Here is a 20,406-nt window from a genome sequence, read left to right on the forward strand (position 1 = left end):
GAAATGGGCAAATTTTTGATGGATTTGATTCTATTTGCCTTTGTGAACATCTTTTGCAAATGACAAATTTCAAACATTTAAACAAGAGTATGTAAGTGAATGATAAAACGATGCTCGATGTATATCGTAGGACATTGCCATAATTTGCATTATTGCTCTCATGAAAAAGTTTATACTATGATAGAGCACAAAAATGGAACTTTATGGTTCCTCACAATGGTTGTACTCAAATAATTCTACATCACTGCTTTAATTATGTTTGGCTTTTTGAACTAAATTCCGAAACAATAACTGGTCTAATTATACTTGGCTTATTTAATTAAATTCCGAAACAACTGAACAAAGTTTAATTCAATCATTATGTAGATGACAATACATGTGATTTATCAAAGTAGTTTGCTCGATGGTACTCGCCCTATGTTTCAGCATAAACAATATATATGTTTACTATAAATCTTAGTAAACACAGCCGTCACAAAACTCGCAAAATGAGATGCTAAAAGATGAGATAATATATTGAAAAATAATGACATGACTTTTCTTAAAATTTAATTATTGTAAAACTCCAGACAAATGAAATGATGCACACCAAACGATGCCTCATGCTAGATTTGTCAACTTCTGTAAATTGAATAAGTTTCACTTTCCATATCTCTCAGCCGCCGCAATCAAATTTCTCAATGAGGCTCTGAGGAGCAAAGAAGCTGACATATGAATGAAGGACCAGAAAGACAGATGATACATATAAAGACTAATTTTATCGATTCAACACAACAGTGTTTGCACACGCTGAGTCTATAGATGGATTCGAGCCATTTTAGTCTCTGAAAAAATAAAATAAAAAGATATCCTATGGCAGTCCCGGAACAATGTGTTTATTCATCAATATATTGAAGAGCTTGCATAAATTGAATCAAAATTTATTAAGCCTAAACACTGTAACCTGACTATATGACTGAACTAGCACAGCCTACTCTTACAACTTCTCTATACTTTCTTCTATACACAGCAAAGTTTTATGGAAACTTGAGTACATACTAATAGCCAAACCAATTTATATGATACAACAAAGGAATTAGTGCTGATATACCTACAGGGTTAGTGTTCTCTGTACAAACGTCGTGGTACATTTTGTTGAGATCTGCTTTTACAATTTGAGTCGCCTATCCTTTCGCAAGCAGATGTCCCAAAGGGTCAAGGCACCTAAATTTTCGCAAGCAGATGTCCCAAAGGGTCAAGGCACCTAAATTGAGCCAAATTCGATGAAACAATCCAACCAACTCGAAACATTTCTCTCAACAAAGGTGAAAGTGCCGAAATCATTCCCCCGACAACTCATTTGGCCTGAGGCTTGTGATAAACTAGACATTTGCAACATCTAAGCTGCAAAGTACCATGGTTCACTTCTCGATTTCCTTATCAGCAAAACTCGGGTTTCCTAAAGCCTCGACAGCTCCCTCCAACTCCATGTTCTTTGAACCCATAAACCAAATAAGTTCAGTAGAGTTAATAGCTCATGGCCGATCAACAATCTCAACTCATCATATACTGACCAATGCAAAAGAAATCATCAAAACATTAAGCAATTCTCAATCTTTTACGCCTTTCTTGGTTAGATTTATTCCCTTCGCATTCTCCATTTCAGCCTCCTTTTGAGCTTTCTTCTTTTCTAGTTCAGCCTGTTTACAGTTTTCTTCACGAGCTTTCTGAAACAACCTCACAAAGTTTAAGAGGGTTGCAGTAACTGCATACATGTTAAGACATCGACTCAGTGATCTGCAATCCCAAAAGTCAATCGAGAACAGAAAAAAGATCATCATGCTACCTTGCTCAAATGGGCATCGGGCTGGATCCTCACCAAAATATAGAGCTAGTGCATCTGCATTTCTTCCCTGGTAAACAATAGCATTGATGAAAGCCATTATGACCACGGTCACATGTGAGGTTATCTAATAATCTTTACAAAATAATCCAGGTGGATAGGTACCGCAGTGGAATACAGATTTGTTACGGAGGACACTTCTATCTCAGCAGCACCGACAAATTCTGTCAAATTCTGTCAAAGAAAATAAAAGTGAAACTTCTGGTGACATTGTAGCTTTCAAATCTTCGGAATGAAAGAACAAGGAAAAAATAATCCACAAAACAGCAACTTAAAGCAGGTAAAAATAATACCCTGCGAAAAGTTTCAGATACAGGACCATCATTCTCTGAAGTAGCCAACTCCTGCTTTACCTTTTCTAAGCCCTTGATAATGGCTTGCATTTCCTCAGCCAAAGATTTCAATTGTATCTACAAAGAAACTTCTAATTACGCAAGCCCTTCTACAGTGATTTAAAATCTATGGTGAACTCTGAGAACAAATACCAACCTTTGAGGCCGTTTCCAGGCTAATAAGATCTTTGTGAAAGTCTAAAAGAGATGGTGATTTAGATGCAAGTACCTAATATAAAAGATGATAAAAACACAAATGAGTTACTGAGTAGTGACCTTTCTCAAGATGCCTAAGCACTCTAAAGTAAATGGCTACATCACGGAAAGCAGGGTAGTCTGCAACAATGTGAAGTTGTTCCAAAGTTTAGTTTTTTTCATGCTACAGATTCTGAGCTCAAATTTTCTATGTGGTACACTATGGCTTTCAAAACCTGCTAATCAGATGTACCTGTAACTATATTTTACAGTCTACCTGTAACTATATTTTACAGAGACTGGACAAATGTAAGTAGTCATTACTTTGTTGTTGTACATAGGTAATTACTTATTCAAGCCCTTTTCCTTTCTTATAAAGGTTCATTGCAGGTAGTCGCACAAAGTAACACTAGGCAAATAAAATTGATGCACTCTAAATTAGCATCATATACGAACGGAAGGAGAAAAAAAAATATAATGCATTGACAGCTGCATTCTATCTCGTGGATGTGGTGTAATGTAAAAGCTGCAGTAGAGAGAGAGAAGAAAGAAAGAAAGAAAGAAAGAAAGAAAGAAAGAAATGGTAGAAAGGTCTGGATCAATTAGTGAGGAAACAAGAGAATAAGTAGCAGTTTGACAGATGCCAACAAAGCTTCCTGCTGTGCTTTCAGTTCTTAAAAAAAAGGACTGTACATCCAGATTCAACAAGAAACAAATGTTCTCCCTGGTCCATTGTAAAACATGACAACATTGGGACAATTATCCCAGTAAGATGGAATGGAACAGGAACGGACCGGCAGGTTGAAGAACTGGTTTCATAGAATTTTTGCCTTTCTGAAAACCGAACACGTGATACATTGAAATACCTTGCAAGGACCAACAGAAAAGTCGTAACAAATGCGAAGCTTCATCCATATATCCTAATCTTTTCTCATCCCACCATCTCCCTTCCATCAGCCATGCACTGTATCATACTCAATCAGTGTAACGACCCGAATTCTTATTTTGAATGAAATGCTAATTAAGATATAATTAAAGAGTTGTTAATTAAGCATCATTAAAGAATTGATAACTCGGCAACCTGTTGGGATCCACGAAATTTAAAATGGACCACACAATCTACTTCATATTACATTATCTCGATAAATCCAACTAGACGAATGATATTATATAACACATGGCAGATAAGATTGATTTCGGATCTTCTGAACTAGTCCTGATACAAGCTATAAATAGAAGCTGAATTCCTACACCGCTTTCCCACAGCTAACTGTCTCACGAGTTCTAGCCATATACCTTAGGTTTTCTAGCTATTTTATAGGACAGTTCAGTGTCGGGAAGCTTCGGAGTTAGTGTCAACTCGAGAAATGATCGGTGAACCAGGGCACGCAGATCAAGATGGACAGGCAGATCGAGACGAACACATGTATAATCCTGAAGCGTTCAAAAATAATTTAAAGATCGTTAGGAAGAACATTAAAGCATGTTTGGTAATTCACGATATGGTTTGATAGTGATTTCTTTATGTTGGTATCGTCTAGGTTCAGACGAGTAAACTTTATGTCAGATTGTTTTAGTGAGGTACGTGGTGTACTGACTGAGATATCCCAACGTAGTATACACCCTGATATGTTGCATATTTATTTGATGCACAATACATGTTTTATTGTTTTGGCATTATATGCATGACGTATCATGTTGGGTCAGATATCTTTTGTGATGTACCGCGCTTTTCAGGGCCGCTCAGCCCTATTTATATTGTGGACGGTTGGGCATCGAGAGATACAGTGTCCGACGGGACATGCCGACTCTGATGACCCTGGAGATTGTAGGTCCACGTCTTAATGATAAGTGTGGGAGAGAGGCTACACACTCAGGCACCTCTAGACTAAGCATGAGATTTTTGACTTGATCATTGATATCAGAGCATATTGAATGTCACATGCATCATATCAGTTTGTATACTCGTACATTCTCGTATTGGGCGACTCGTACATTCTCGTATTGGCCGATTGTCGCTCACGTCCTTGTTTTCATCTTGGGCACCCATTCCACGAGGCAGATCTTAGGTTGGACGGTTCAGACGGCCATAACAGTTTGGTTTTCGGTGGTGATCCAGTGGAGGTTTTAATTGGTTTCTCGTATTCTCGTGCACGATTATATTTTTGATATAATTGTATTAATGTTTAAGACTGAAATTATTATTTTGTTTTCGTTTGGATTGTAAGATGATTAAGTTATTTGATTTTCGTTACTTAGTTGTTGTTATCAAGTTTTAAATTTTGTATGCTTATTAATCTGTTCTCAAGTAAGAATGCTACAACCAGCCCTTTTGACATCATCCGTAAAATTATGTCAAGTTCATGGTATGACTTTGTCAGTTATCACTGAAATCCAATTTTCCAATTTCTCTCATGGACACACCTTTGCCATTTTTCTTTCTACATTGATTCTCAAGCCAACCACCAATATTGTTTAGCACAGATGGGAGGGGAAGCACCTCAGAAAATCTGTCAGTTTTGGAAGATAAATGTAGACATGAAAACAAAAAATCATTGTTTTGGAGAACTAGAGGGATACACTAACTCATACATATTCTCGAATTTGTACTTTTAGAAGTACACATTGTCAATGAATTACAGCACACATTTATAAATTATATAGGAATTGAAGATACATATCCCACCCACTGGTCGAGTCGGATTCACTCTGAAACTGGGAAGGAAGAAGATGGTCAATCATAATTTGGATTGATTCATGCAGGACAAAAAAAATTAGCATTTTATCATATTGAACTCAATATTATGTATATCCTAGGAAGCAGTGGAGGTATTTGGAAGACCGGCTACAGCAAATTAAGAAAAGGAAGGACCAAAAAGCAACAGGTCAATACCTTACACAGATAATGCATGAGTGTCATCTTGCTATTGGAGGCACGTGTGTCAGTGAGTTTCAAAAGACTGTCCAACTTGAATCCAATCGCTGCACCTGAATGTGGAACAATGATGTCAGAGTAAGATTCTTCCCAAATTTTTTTCTGCCACGTGATATAGCAACCACAACACATTAATCCAGCTTGGGCCTTTGGATTCAGTTTCTTCACACAACTACAAAAAGACAGGGGGGGGGGGGGGGGGGGGGTGGGAAGAGAGACCATATGGAGGGAAAGAGATATGATAGAAATTAGAAAAGGTAGGCAGACTTGGTCAAGGGTATGAATCGTATGATCCAGCTTTGAATTTACTGGTGCTTGTTTTTTTCTCTTTTTCTCTTCTTTTGTTTCCTTTTCTTTTTTGTTTTTTTTATTTTGTTTTTTGTTTTTGTGTTTGTCAATGGACATGGTTTGGACTTTGGTGGGTGATCAGATGTGGAAATCATATAGCCTTTCATGTTCATTTTTGTAGTTGGAACTTCATTTATGCTTGAGAATCGCAGAGGTTGATTGAAAAATAAAAAACTTCACTTATACAGTAAGGTAAGACATTTATCAGCATATGCAACAAGGCCACACAGTCCAAAAACCATACATGACACCTTTCATGAAAAGGTTAGTACCTCTGGCAGTTCCCTGATTCAAAGTATTTCCAAGGTATAAAATTTTCTTCATGATTTCTTTCAGTTTGAGGGATTGTCGAACCTAATGCGAGTAAAAGGTAAATTTATCATATCCAGAATGTAAAAACAACCAACACACAATCAGTGGCATTTTTAATGTACCTCTTCACAAGAAGAATTTACGATGGTCAAGCTTTTTTTGAAATCAGAAACCTGAGATGAAACACAAATTCAGGCATGCACACTATGAAATTCTCAGGAAGTTCATAAATGTCCCACAACAAACCTGAGAATAGAACAGAATCTTGAATAAGAAAACTCTTAGTTTAGATTCCACTCGTGGCACCTTCATTAGCTCCAGGAAAAACTGAAAGATTGAAGTAAATCATCGAACAATGGATACCTTTAGATTTTAAAAATGTAAAAATTGTCATTTAAATTTAAAAGAAAGGTAAACAAATAGCACACATTAAAAGAAAGGTAAACACAAAAATAACACACCACATATACATAAACAAGTTACAACCAAAGTAAGATAATTGCCAATGCCTCATATGCACTTTTTCCCAAATTATAGAGGATATTAACCAATCTTTTCTCAGAAATGCATTTCTACGTAGAACTGGAAAAAGAATTTTTACAACTGATCAAAACGTTACAAACCAATTCTCTATCACAGCTATCTGAAATTTGATTTGCTAAATGGAAATATTTACTATTTCAAAGCTCTGTCAATTTTTGTTGAATAACTAGCTGTTCTGACGCCTTAAAAGTTTAACCAGGCTCTGACTTAAGAAACAGTGTAATAGGCATTTTTGAGGACTGTGATGTTGAGATGATTTACTATGGATAGAAAGTGGTGGTCCAGTAGTACTAAAAATCAGGTCTCCAGAGATATCTTGTAGTGATTTCTATCAAGTATTACAGAGCACGAAAAATAGTTCTGTGACTACACAAAGATACCAGCAATAGATTTACGAGGAGTCAGGAATCCCATTTCTATGTTACAAGCTTCTCCAATGCAGGCATTAAAAGACGAACAGTGTTGGTCCAGTCATTGGTGTACAAGTACTTGCAATTGCACTTGCATAAACAAAATTTCAGGTATTGTCAAAAAGTACCAACACAGTATCGATGCTGACATTTGGGTACAGTCAAAATCTGGATGCACACTGAAGTTTCAATCAGTTCAGTATCAAACCCAGTTCAACTCGCATAAACAGACATTATATATTTATATGAAGAAAGAAATCCAAAAAACTCGAAAAACAAAAAAAAAAAGTCAAGCTCTTATGCCATGGAAACTGTCCATTTATAGGCTGATCTCAATATCAGTTGTTTGGAATACGCTTAAAATTCTACCTCTTTGCATGACAGACCATTATTAACTAGTACTTGATCAAAACCATATGCTACTACGAAAAAAGAAGCGGACTAAATCCATACACTACAGGCACAAACATGGCAAGCAAAATCAAGAACAAAATCAACAGAAAATAGCACAAGTCATGATCCAGTGTGCACACCTGTTCACATTTGCCCAAATTATCAAGGTCTCCCGTGTATCCCTAAAAAGTGAAATTTAAAAATCAATGAAAAGAAAATAATGGATCCCCAGATTAGTGAAATACCATGAACTTGTGTAAAAATACATGAGGAAATAAGCTTCACCTTGAGAAGTTCCATCTCTTCCTTTGTTGGACAAAATTTAATAAGATTTTCAACTTGATCCGCATCTAAAATTGATTCATCCAAAGCAAGTACTGCAGCCTGTCAAAGTGAACCATCCATGCTGTTGTAAGAATATCGAAAAGCAGCAATTTAGTAGGCATAACCACAAACAGTTAGGAGGTAGGATCACCTCCACCCATAGAGTCTATTTGAACACGAAAGAAATAGACAAAAAGGGTTGAAAAGGACATTTTTCTGAAAGCTGGTGAGTGGCCTGGTCTTAAGATATTTAACTTCAAATTACTATCTAACTTTCTCTAAATTGTTTCTCTTTTTTGCAATTATGTTAACCACTGTTCTAATGGGGAATGACATGTCACGCAAACAATTTTTATAATCTGCGATACGTGTTTTCTCCATTCAGCAGAAAATAAGCTTTTGAACTCCATAAAAACTCGACATCGGATTATGACAGTCAGTAGTCGGTTCTAACACCACCATATCCTCTTATATAACTATTAGGTACATTTTCTCCAGAATATGTAATCTGAAGTTTGTTGCTTTTTTATTGTTATCCTCGAGTCATTCTGTTGGAAATTTCAAATGATTCAACACAACAAATTTATCTCCTTATGCACACAAGACAATTTTAAACAAAAAATGTATTCAAAGTACTAAAACGGTTTCCAAATAATAAATTAAATTACCGAAAGAGATAAGATATCAGTTTAGCTGTTTAGGTCAGACATTTGGTTGTTGTCAACTGAAAGAACTTACATATTGAGAACAAAAATAATAAATAGGAAACTTATAGCATATTTAGCTTACCATCATGTCTGGAAGTGGCATTTTCACTTTGGTGAGCATAATTTCGGTATTATTTGCCCTCCTAAGGTCAACCTGCAAAGAGAATGTGTTGAATTGAGAAACTAAAAGCAAGAAAAAATTAGTCAAAGTGTGAAATAGGTCCCCAACCCACGTATTTAAATTGGTAATCAGACACATTCATGATCCAAAAGATACACACCGCTAAAAACAGAGGGGGGAAATATTAATAAAACGAGATAGAAATTTTTAGCTACTTATACATTGAAATAGTAAAATCTAATTTATCACCGCTGTGCAGGTTTCCCTTCCGATTAAAAAGGTGCCAATATAATGAACACCAACTCTGAAATTATGCTGATATCTGGACAGAGAATAGTATAATTGTGCATTTCACAAAAAGATTCCATCTTCATGAGTATAACACAAATGAATATACCATTTGTTAGCAGACAGTTTACTTTTAGGTGTTCTCAAGCTATTTGGGCTGTCGCCTATACATAACTTTAATCAACTGAACTTATATGTACATCACAATTTCACTACTACAACCTCATTAATCATGGTCGCCTAGAATCTATTAACCTTATATTTTCCCAGAAACAAATTTCTTGTGAGACAAGACGATTATAAGATTCATACAACATTACCATATGGACTTTTTCAGGCTTAGATCCAGCAGACTTCCGGCGACCACCAGATTTGCCTCCTGCACTATCTGACTTTGGCACTGTCGCAGAGAATAGAGTCTCAAGTTCCAACACATCAAATTCTGGTGCACTAGATTACAGTGCAGAGTATCAGCAGAGAAAGGAAATCGAGAAGCAATAAAGAAAGAAAATATAAAATAATTGTTACATAGTGCTATGTTAGGTAATTCTTTCTGGGGATTGGGGAAGGAGTGTTAGAATTTTCAAAAAATTAGTAAAACTAAATGAAGAAAGACAAGAATTGCCCAGTTCAAAATAAAAAAGTTAAATCAGCAGAGATAGAGAAATACACTTGAGGTTCTCCATATCTCTGCAATTCTTCCCACAAGCTTCCTTGTAATGCCCTAGTAACCTTGCTCCAATGAAGTGGTTTTAAGGTAGATCTTCGAGGTGCCGGAGCACCTAACATACCAGGAGGACGTGAAGGCACACGCCCACCACTTGCAGATAACCCTCTCCCATCTACTGCTGGTCCTTTTGTACCAAATGGTGGTGGTGGGGGTGGTCCAACACCTGGAGGTCTAGGAGGTCCTGGAGGTGCTGGTGGACCGGGTGCCCGACTTCCAGGAGGGGGTGGTGGAGGTGGGCCTCGTCCTGTGGGCGGAGGAGGTGGAGGTGGGCCACCAAACATGGGCGGAGGAGGTGGAGGTGGGCCTCTTCCTATTGGCGGAGGTGGTGGGGGTGGACCACCAAACATGGATAGAGGAGGTGGAGGTGGGGCTCCACGTGTAAGACGAGGTGTTGGGCCTCCAGGAGGAGGAGGAGGTGTTGGGCCTCTAGGAGGAGGAGGAGGAGGTGGAGGCGAGCAACCAAACATGGGCGAATGAGGTGGTGGAGGTGGGCCTCCGAGGGGTGGAGGAGGAGGTGGTGGAGGTGGGCCTCTACCTATGGATGGAGGTGGTGGAGGTGGGCCACAAAACATGGGTGGAGGAGGTGGCGTTGGGGCTCCATGTGTAGGAGGAGGTGTAGGTGAAGGTGGACCACCAGGAGGTGGCGGAGGTGGTATTGGGGCACCTGGAAAAGAAGGTGGTGGTGGCGGCACTAAGGCCCGGAGCATAGGAGGAGGCAAAGGTGGTTCAGGGACTCTATTGATTGGTGGAGGTGGAGGTGGCACCCTCATAGATGGAGGGAGTGGTGCCCTATGAACAGGGGGTGGTGGCGGTGCAGAAGACAAGGATGGCGTAGTGCCAAGCAACGGAAGTGGAGGTGGAGGGGGAGGTGGAGGTGGAGATGACACCCTCGTAGATGGAGGGAGTGGTGCCCTATGAACAGGGGGTGGCGGCGGTGCAGAAGACAAGGATTGCGTAGTGCCAAGCAATGGAGGGGGAGGTGGAGGTGGAGGTGGTGGAGCTCCACGTAAGGGAAAATTTGGGACCCCGTGGATTGGAGGTGTTGGTTGGTGGTTAAATTGGATGCCAAGTGAAGCCGGAGATGGAGGTAGAGGTATCTCTATATTGGAAGATCTTTGCGAGAAGGATACATGAGTAAACGGTGGAGGCGGTGGTGCGGGTGGGGAATTTGGCGTAAGTGCTAGAACATAACTCCTAGATGACCAAGGAGGAAGAGGAGGAGGAGGAGGAGGCGGTGACGGAGGTTTAGATGGTAAAATCCGACTAACATTCTGAAAATTAGAAAGGTTGGAAGGTGGAGCAGGTGGTGGAGGTGGAGGCGGAGGCGGAGGTATTGATGGAAAATTTCGACTAATGTTCTGAAAATTGGAAAAGTTGGAAGGTGGTGGTGGTGGTGGTGGTGGTGGTGGTGGTGGTGGTGGAGGTGGAGGAGATGGTGGGAGAAAAGTCACCCCCGAATTGGTACTTAAGTTTGAATTTTTAGAAGGCAGGGATGGTGATAGAGTAGAAGACAGCAACTGAGTAAAATCTGTACTTTGAGAATGTGGCAGGGAAGGAGGTGGGGGAGGGCGTGGTGAGCTTTTAGGAAAAGCAATGGCAGCACTTGCAGATGAAAATATTGGAGGTGGAGGAGGTGGTGGCGGTTGAGGAGGAAATGATGGAGCTGGAATATGTTCATGGGCCTCACTCTCTACCTTTGGTGATGAGGGTAGACTTGTGGAAGAGACCTCTCGTACGGGCGACAAATCTAATGATGATGGACAAGATGAATGCTTCCCATGGCCTGATGCAATTGGCCTGTCAGTTGTAGCTGTAGATTCTGAAGATGCAGTAAAAGATGGGGATTTAGATTTTTCCCCTGGGGAACCCTTGCCAAGAGATAGTGCTGCAGGAGCACTGTTATGTCTTGACGGAGGATAATATACATGCATTGAATTAGTGTAAGAACCTTTATTAGTAGGTATCCACCTGGATACAGAAGTTGGCTTTGCTTGTCTTGCTAGGGAACCCAGCGACTCTTGCTGCTTAGTTTTCTTATTGGAACTAGCAGCATCTGAAGCAGGTTTTAAATTGGTGACTGGCTGCTTGATTGTGACCATTGAGAACCCCTTAACCAACTTCTGATTATCATTATCAGCGAAAGAATTCTGTTGTGAACCTTGATTTTCAATCTTCTCCATTACAGAGAGCGGTTCCAGACTTTCCTTGTTCTTTTCTTCAAAATTTCCATGCATACCGGCATTTACAGATATGGTTACTGCGTTAGTAGACACATCAGATATCCCCAACATGGATTCTAATTTTCCATTACGTACGAATTTATTATTTGAATCCACCTTGATGTCTTGTATGTGAATTGCCTCATCTGCGGCACAATCTTGAAATGCATGATGATCCAACTCATCCTTCAAGATTTCTTTGTGATGATTTTCATCAACTCGAGCGCTAGCTTGGGCTGTAAGGTCATTAGTCTCCCCTCCCTTGCCCTCCTGACCATCAATTACACTGCTGAAGATCTCTTCTGCCTCAAAAAATTCCTCGGGTGAAGCACCTTCGGTTTCATTGCCATCATCACTTTCTGTTTCTACGGTGGTAATGAAAGGAAGAGAATTTAAGTCTGAAAAGAGCACCTGATCCAGAAAAAAAAAAGGGTCAAAATCTGAATCCTCATAAACAGAGAGACATAGCACAAGCAACACAAAATTTCTACCTCTGCTCTGAATTCCTTTGAAAATTGGTATTTGGCATCCCAGAGAACATCGACTTCATCACGGGCCAGTATCAAAACATTTGACCTGACAAATGCAGTATGCAACATAACTCTTAATATTATTTCCTCCCTCGCTAGATCATTTTCAAAATGGATACATTCAAGAACGACATCTCCTTGAACACGGCAATGAATACCAATTTTCACTAGTTCACACTCTTCCTGCAGCAAAATATAATAAGAACCCTCATAAATTTTTGTTTACAGCTTACCCTATTCAATATGAAATAGATGAACTGTGGCTTACCTGACTATACAGACGAATATGCTTTTTCAATTTAGAAGATGAAAACAAAAGCTTTGAACTTCTAGTGGATTCTTTCAAAGAAGGATCCTGACCATATACACGAACTACAGGTCGGCATCCTCTCCCACCATCATATAGCGGAAGGTTTCTAAATATTATAAAGTCCAAAGCCAGAGGTGTATCTGATGGGGGCCAATCAGACCCAAAATTTCTCCTAGAAATGTACTGAAGATATCTAAGTTGAGATGGCTGTGGATTCAAAGGAGACAAAAGATGAAGAAGCTCCCTCGGTGCCTGCTTGTACACCATTTCCAAAGTCTTCTGCTCACCAGTGTACTGTTTTCTGTAAAGAAGAAGACCAGCGAGCATAAATGCAAGGACAGGCCATCCTCCCCTTTCACAATGCATCAAAAGAACATTTTGCTGGCCCTCGAGGGATAACCAGCTCTCACTGGATCTTAAGAAATGGTGGATCATCTCCAATGGTAAAAGGGGACACCCTTCATATTGCCGAGGGTAATCCATGACTGTCATATCATACTGAGATAATACATCAGAGAGTTGGCTCCGCCGTTCCCCTTCTTTGAAATTAAAAACCATAAAAGCAGCGTCAGGGTAGTGATCTTGTAACTGAGCCACAATCCCATTCATGTATGATCGGTATTCATCTTCATCAAGCACATCAGTGGAGAAGCAGCAATCGAACACTGCATCGAGAACAAATCAGATAGAATCACCATATCATGCAAATCACAAACTCGGTAAGAGTCCTAAAAGCTGTTTCCCGTGGAACCATGTTACATTGTAAAACACACAGCCATAAAATACGGTTTTCAGCAAATTCAATACATAAAGTATTTCATAATTTATTACTTAAATTTGCAAAATAACAAATTAAAAATAGGAAAACCCATAAAATAATAACTGTTGTTGAAATTCAAGAATCAGTTTCCATCTTATGATATGTAGTCAATGCCTTCGAAAACAATATGGCTCTCATTAAAATCATAGAAATTTTACACCGCCTTTAACGAAACAAAAATGAAGTAAAATGATGTCACGGACTAATGATCTGAAACCCTTTTCACCCCACCTGAAATCTTAATGACTGACAAGTTTAAGATTTTGTTTTGCTGTATAAACTCAAGACGAACTAAAATACCAAACTCTGAAATATCAACACTCAGCAGCTCTTAATACTTTCAAAACAAACTACAATATATCATTTTCAGACTTAATCCGAGGATAACCAGACTTCAAAACTTCAAGTTCTAGTAAATAGTTGTTAAGGGCCTAGCCAAGTTAAACAGCAACAAAAATTCTTGCAAGCAATCAACCCCAAAAACTGGTTGATTAAAACATGATTGAGCTAAAAAAACCACACAAAAAAAAAACAATAAGAAAGGGGGCCACGACATACCATATACCCTTTCAGAAATCTCAAGAAGCCGATCAGGCGGCTTCCTATAGAAGAAGCGTCTGAACAGCGCCATCTAATGGCGCTGTTTTACCCCCGATCGGATCCAAAACCCCTTCTTTCCAGTTCAATTTCCCAAATATCCCCGTTCAAGTCTACCCAGCTAACCCCCAGATCTCCACAATCCGCCAATCACTGCCACAATGCAATCAAAATCCAAGAATCAAAGAAACCCACGTCAAATTTCACAATTCCAGACGAGGGTTTTGACCTCGAAGCAATCCAACAGTAAATCACCAGAAAAAAACTGAAAAATCAGATGAAACAGGTCTAATAAATCCAAGAATGAGAAACCTCAGGCAGTGTCAGTAGTAAAAATCAATGCACATTGCAATCTTAGGGTTTGGGGTAGAGGAAGAAATGCGACGGGGCAATTAAAGTCGGATTGTGATTGAAAAATAGATGAAAATAATGTTCCGACAAACGATAAGACACAAGTTTTTTGGGCAAAATGATGAAATAATGTGATCTTTCGCCATTTGCATAAGAAAAGGGGGGAAATTGGATCACAGGGGAAATGAAATGATAGAGACAGACCCGACCCGGACAAAATGGACCCGACTTTATATTTTTGTATTTTTACTCTTTTATTAGTTGTCTTTTTTTACTCTTTATTCATAATATAATTATATAATTTAATTAATTTTGTTTGATAATGTCACGTGGGCTGTGATTCAAAACACGGTTGTCAAAAATTGGACATTTATGAGTTGTCTAAAAAAAAAACATAAAATTACATTCTATAATGTAACTGTGATTTTTTTATATAAAAAAATTGAGTCCTTGCCCTTTGATAATTATGAAACCCAATTTTTAAAAAATCGTATATTTGCTAGTAACTAAGTCGAATTATTCATGAATAATTCGGTTAAAACTCAACTCGAATTATTTGATCGAACTCGATTCGAGTTCGAGTAGCTCGATTATATATTCGAGTCCAGTTCGGTTTTCAATTATTTGTACTCGCGAGATACTCGAGTATTAACTGCTCGTATATTTTTTATTAATATTATAAAAAATAGTGGATAATTTTGTAAATATATATCTAAACTCGAGCTCGAACCCAAGTATATTCTAGAACTCAAACTTCCAAGCTCAAGTAACTCAATATATATGAGTCGAGCTCGAGCTTTAAATGGGTTACTTGATCGAACTGGAATAGATAATTTTTAAATTGAACCAAGCTGGAATAGGACATCTACTCGTATTTATAACAGCCCAAAGATGGGCCTTGGTTGCTCCCGTGGTGAGGATAATTATTAGTACGATTACTAAACTAATTGGTGGGGTTTTCCATTGATGCATTACTAATCTTGCGTAAATAGATATTAATATTTTATTATAGGTAGGTATAAATGTATATTTGATGTGACTAATTACTTAAAATCTCACATTTTTAATAAATAATTAATTTTTGTCGTATATAATCTTACATGCAAATGTATTTTGGCTGATATATATATTATTTTAATACACACTTACGAGAATATAACGGACAATGAGTTAGATTACATTCGTTTATGTTGAAAATTAATATTTAAAGTGTGGGTATTGAATATTTGAATGTTGAATATTTGAATGTTGAAAATAAGAGTTGTAAATATTGAAAATTAGTGTGTGATGATGTAGGTAAAGATGTATTTTATTTTTGGATTATATGTAAGAAATTCTATAAATAGGCTCACCATTTGTGAAGAAATTCATGATTTTGTAGAGAGAAAAATATTATAAAGTGTGTAGTTTGGTAAATTTTGAGAGTTTGAGATTTTTACTTTTTACCATAAATTTTTATTTTTTACAACACGTTATCAGCACGAAACTCTAAAAGTCCTCCATACTTTTCCAAGCTCCAAACAGAAGAAAAAGGTAACAAAAGTAATAATATTTATTTTACTGTTATTTATTTATTGTGTATATATTTAATATATAATATAATGTTATTATTAGAAATAATAAAAATAAATTTTTCGAAAACTTGTTATAAATTCTGGGAGGATGTTAAGACGACATCTCACACTCCCGGTAAGGAATACGACAAGTATAAAACCCTATAAGATTTTAAACAAAATAACTTATGACGCATCATTATAATAATATGATATGATATACATAACTATTTAAACATTACTAATATTATATACATCATATTATTACCATAAAATTATACAAATACATACCTTTATTTTTTGCACACCAACGGTCATAAACGGTAACAAAACGGCTAGTTTTGTTCTATAAATATGATCTCACAAACACATTCAATCACTCCAACTTTCTCTTCTTCTCTAAAAATTATTCTTCATTAAAATTTTTGAAGAAAAAAGAATATGGCTTTCTCAAGGTTATTTTTAATTATTTTGGTTATCATACTCACGAGTCTTTTATTTATCGGAGAATATCCTCCTCGTGTGTTTTCTTTATTTTTACAAATGCTTGTACTTGTTGTTTATCCATTACTTTGTATTGCAATATTCATTAACTAATAAAATGCATCGTAGTTTTTTTAGTACCACCATGTCAAATTTGACAAAGCTCAAATTTGTTGCGCTCGACATCACGGAGAAAAATTATATGACATGGACTCTCGATGTAGAAATACATCTCGAGTCATTGGGTCTAAGTGAGACCATAAAAGAAAATGGCATATCGACATCACAAGAAAAGGCAAAAGCCATTATATTTTTACGTCGACATCTCGACGAGGGATTGAAATGTGAATATTTAATTGAAAAAGATCTCATGGCTTTGTGGAAATGATTGAAAGAAAGATTTGAACATATATAAGGGAAGTTATACTTCCGACCGCCCGTGCTGAATGAAATATGTTAAGATTAGATTTTAAGAAAAGTCAGTGATTATAATTCAGCGATGTATCGAATAATCTCGCAGCTAAAATTTTGTGGACATGAGTTCACAGAATCGGAAATGCTTGAAAAAACAGTTTCCACATTTCATGCATCAAATATTACTCTACAGCAACAATATAGAGCACGTGGATTTGCGAGATATTCTGAACTCATCGCCTGTCTTCTTGTGGCGGAAAAGAACAACGAGCTATTAATGAGAAATCATCAGTCCCGAACCACTGGATCAACAGCATTTCCAGAAGTATATGCTGTAAGTAAAAATGAATTTAAACCTCGAAACCAAAATCAAATTCAAAGACAAGATTTTGGTCGAGGTCGTGGACGTGGAATTGGCCGTGATCGTGGTCGAGGCCGTGGTTTTGAAAATAATATAGATAGTTATTTTTATAACTCAACTCAAAAGAGCGTCCCAAACCATCCACTGAAAAGGCATCATGAGGATACAAGTGTTAATGAGAATCACTCAAAAAGATATGAAAGTTCTTGTTTCAGATGTGGTACTCCAGGACATTGGTCCCGTATTTGTCGAGCCCTTGAGCATCTTTGTAAACTTTATAAAGAATCATTAAAGGGAAAAGAAAAGGAGACCAACTTCACTGAACGCAGTGACCGTTTGAGTGATTCAACTCATTTTGATGCTGGTGATTTTATGAATGATTTCTCTGGAAATGATCAATTTGTTGGTGGGATAGAAATGAACAATATTGATGCTATAGATTTTCTCAATGATTTCTCTGAAAATAAACAATATAATGGTAGAATATAAATGTACAATAATTTATTTTTCATGTATTCATATAATAATGTTTTATTGTATAATTATGATATGTGTTATATTTAAATATATATTGCCAGTAATTTTATTTCATTGCATATTTTTTTGAAGTTCAAAAATAGAAAATGCTATGAGCAAAGCTGAAGTTTGCATACTCGATAGTGGTACAACGCACACTATCCTCCGAGATAAAAGATATTTCTTGAAACTAAAACCAACAAAAACAACGGTGAATACAATATCAGGTCCTGTAGACTTGATTAAAGGATGTGGTAAAGCACAATTTTTGTTACCTAATGGTACAAAATTTTTGATCAATGATGTTTTATATTCACCACAATCGAAAAGAAATTTGTTGAGTTTTAATGATATATATTCTCATGGTTATGATACTCAAACAATGAATGAAAGGAATGAGAAGTATATGTGTCTTATCACATATAAATCAGGAAAGAAATATGTGATTGAAAAACTATCAATGCTCCCTACTGGATTGCATTATACACATATAAGTCCGATTGAATCAAACATGGTAGTTGATAATTCTTCAATATTAACCAATTGGCATGATCGATTGGGACATCCTGGTTCAACAATGATGCGAAGAATTATAGAAAATACACACGGTGATCCGCTGAAAGACCAGAAGATTTTTCAGAATAATAAGTTTCAATGTAAAGCATGTTCTCTTGGAAAACTTATTATAAGACCATCACCAGACAAAATCCAAACTGAATCACCAATGTTTCTTGAACGTATTCAGGGTGATATTTGTGGACCAATTCATCCACCATGTGGACCATTCAGATACTTTATGGTATTGATTGATGCCTCCAGCAGATGGTCACATGTATGTTTATTGTCAACTCGAAATGTTGCATTTGTAGGATTACTTGCTCAAATAATAAAATTGAGGAATCAATTTCCCGATTATACAATCAAGAAAATTAGACTTGATAATACTGATGAATTTACTTCCCAGACTTTCAATGATTATTGTATGTCTATGGGCATCATTGTTGAGCATCATGTTGCTCATATACATATACAGAATGGATTGGCTGAATCATTGATTAAACGTCTGCAACTGATTGCTAGACCAATGATTATGAAAACAAAGCTCCCTATTTCTATATGGAGACATGCAATTTTACATGCTGCTTCATTAATTTGCATCAGACCAAGTGCATATCATAAATACTCCCCATTGCAGCTTGCATTTGGTAAAGAACCAGACATTTCTCATCTGAGAATTTTTGGATGTATGGTGTATGTGCCTATTGCACCACCGCAACGAAAGAAAATGGGACCTCAAAGAAAGGTTGGAATTTATATCGGTTATGATAGTCCATCAATCATTCGATATCTTGAACCTCAGACAGGCGACGTGTTCACAGCACATTTTGCTGATTGTCATTTTAATGAGGAAATCTTCTCAATGTTAGGGGGAGAACAGAAACATACCGAAAAAGAAATTACATGGTATGTATCATCATTGTTACATCTGGAACCAAGAACAAAACAATGTGAAAAAGATGTACCGCAAATTGTACACTTGCAAAGAATAACAAATCAAATACCAGATGCATTTGCAGACACAAAAGGGGTAACTAAATCATATATACATGCTGCAAATGCCCCTGCTCGAATTGAAATTCCAAAGAAACAAATTGAAGATACTCATGATGTCATTAAACGTCTGAAGCGTGGAAGGCCAGTAGGTTCCAAGGATAAAAATCCTCGAAAAAGAAAAATCATAGAGAAACACGATGATCACAAAATAAAGAATGATGTTCCTGAAGAAACACATGATGATCATAAAATAGAGAATGATGTTCCTGAAAAAACACATGATGATGAAAATGTTCTGTCAGAACCACAAACTGACGAGAATCATGAAATCTCTATCAATTACATTAATACTGGAAAAATATGGAACCGAAAAGATATAGAAAAAATTGATGATATATTTTTCTTATAATGTGGCAATCGACATCATAAATGATAATGAAGATCATGAACCAAAATCTTTTGGTGAATGTAAAAATCGGCAGGATTGGATAAAATAGAAAGAAGCCATCCATGTTGAATTGGATTCGCTAAATAAACATAATGTTTTTAGGCCTATAGTCCTTACACCTGAAGGTGTAAAACCTGTTGGATACAAATGGATTTTTATTCGAAAGCGAAATGAGAAAAATGAAATAGTAAGATATAACGCTCGACTTGTTGCACAAGGTTTTTCTCAAAGACCTGGAATTGATTATGAAGAAACGTATTCTCCAGTGATGGATGCAATTACGTTTCGGTATTTGATTAGCTTGGCAGTATCTGAAAATTTAGAAATGCGTCTTATGGATGTTGTTACAGCTTACTTATATGGATCACTTGATAGTAATATATATATATGAAAATCCTTGAAGGATTTAAGATGCCTGAAGCACAAAGTTCAAAACCCAGAGAATGTTATTCTGTGAAATTACAAAGATCATTATATGGGTTGAAGCAATCCGGCCGAATGTGGTATAATCGACTAAGTGATCACTTGATGAAAAAGATTTATGTAAATAATTCAATATGCCCTTGTGTTTTCATTAAGAAAACAATATCCGGATGCGTAATTATTGCTGTATATGTTGATGATTTAAACATCATTGGACGAATAAGGAAATTCAAGAAGTTGTGTCATACTTGAAGGAAGAATTTGAAATGAAGAATCTTGGAAAAACCAAGTATTGTTTGGGTTTACA

The 20,406-nt window shown here is 37.0% G+C and overlaps 1 protein-coding gene across 8 annotated transcripts; it reads right to left on the reverse strand.

The window, feature by feature from the left end:
• Positions 1-857: 857 nt before the first annotated feature.
• Positions 858-14,543, reverse strand: LOC140803272 (formin-like protein 20). Of its 8 annotated transcripts, XR_012111816.1 has the most exons (19): positions 13,958-14,540; positions 12,538-13,244; positions 12,231-12,452; positions 11,469-12,150; positions 9,461-11,339; positions 9,111-9,240; positions 8,464-8,535; positions 7,636-7,734; positions 7,491-7,532; positions 6,251-6,331; positions 6,127-6,177; positions 5,965-6,046; positions 5,303-5,397; positions 2,372-2,443; positions 2,176-2,292; positions 1,988-2,056; positions 1,826-1,892; positions 1,244-1,744; positions 858-1,203 (listed from the first exon to the last, which is right to left on the reverse strand). XR_012111816.1 is itself a non-coding variant. In XM_073159061.1 (17 exons), exons 1-17 carry the CDS (start codon positions 14,028-14,030, stop codon positions 1,590-1,592), a joined length of 4,824 nt encoding a protein of 1,607 aa, XP_073015162.1. In that variant the 5' UTR covers positions 14,031-14,540; the 3' UTR covers positions 1,209-1,589. The 8 variants fall into 8 exon arrangements, 2 of the variants coding, with proteins under 2 accessions (XP_073015162.1, XP_073015163.1); XR_012111817.1 differs by having other exon boundaries at positions 1,244-1,706; positions 9,461-12,150; positions 13,958-14,541; XR_012111815.1 differs by having other exon boundaries at positions 9,461-12,150.
• Between the last annotated feature and the right edge of the window lie 5,863 nt (positions 14,544-20,406).

The sequence above is a fragment of the Primulina eburnea genome, chromosome 10 (assembly GCF_022965805.1).
Source record: "Primulina eburnea isolate SZY01 chromosome 10, ASM2296580v1, whole genome shotgun sequence".
In the NCBI taxonomy this organism is placed as follows: Eukaryota; Viridiplantae; Streptophyta; class Magnoliopsida; order Lamiales; family Gesneriaceae; genus Primulina; species Primulina eburnea.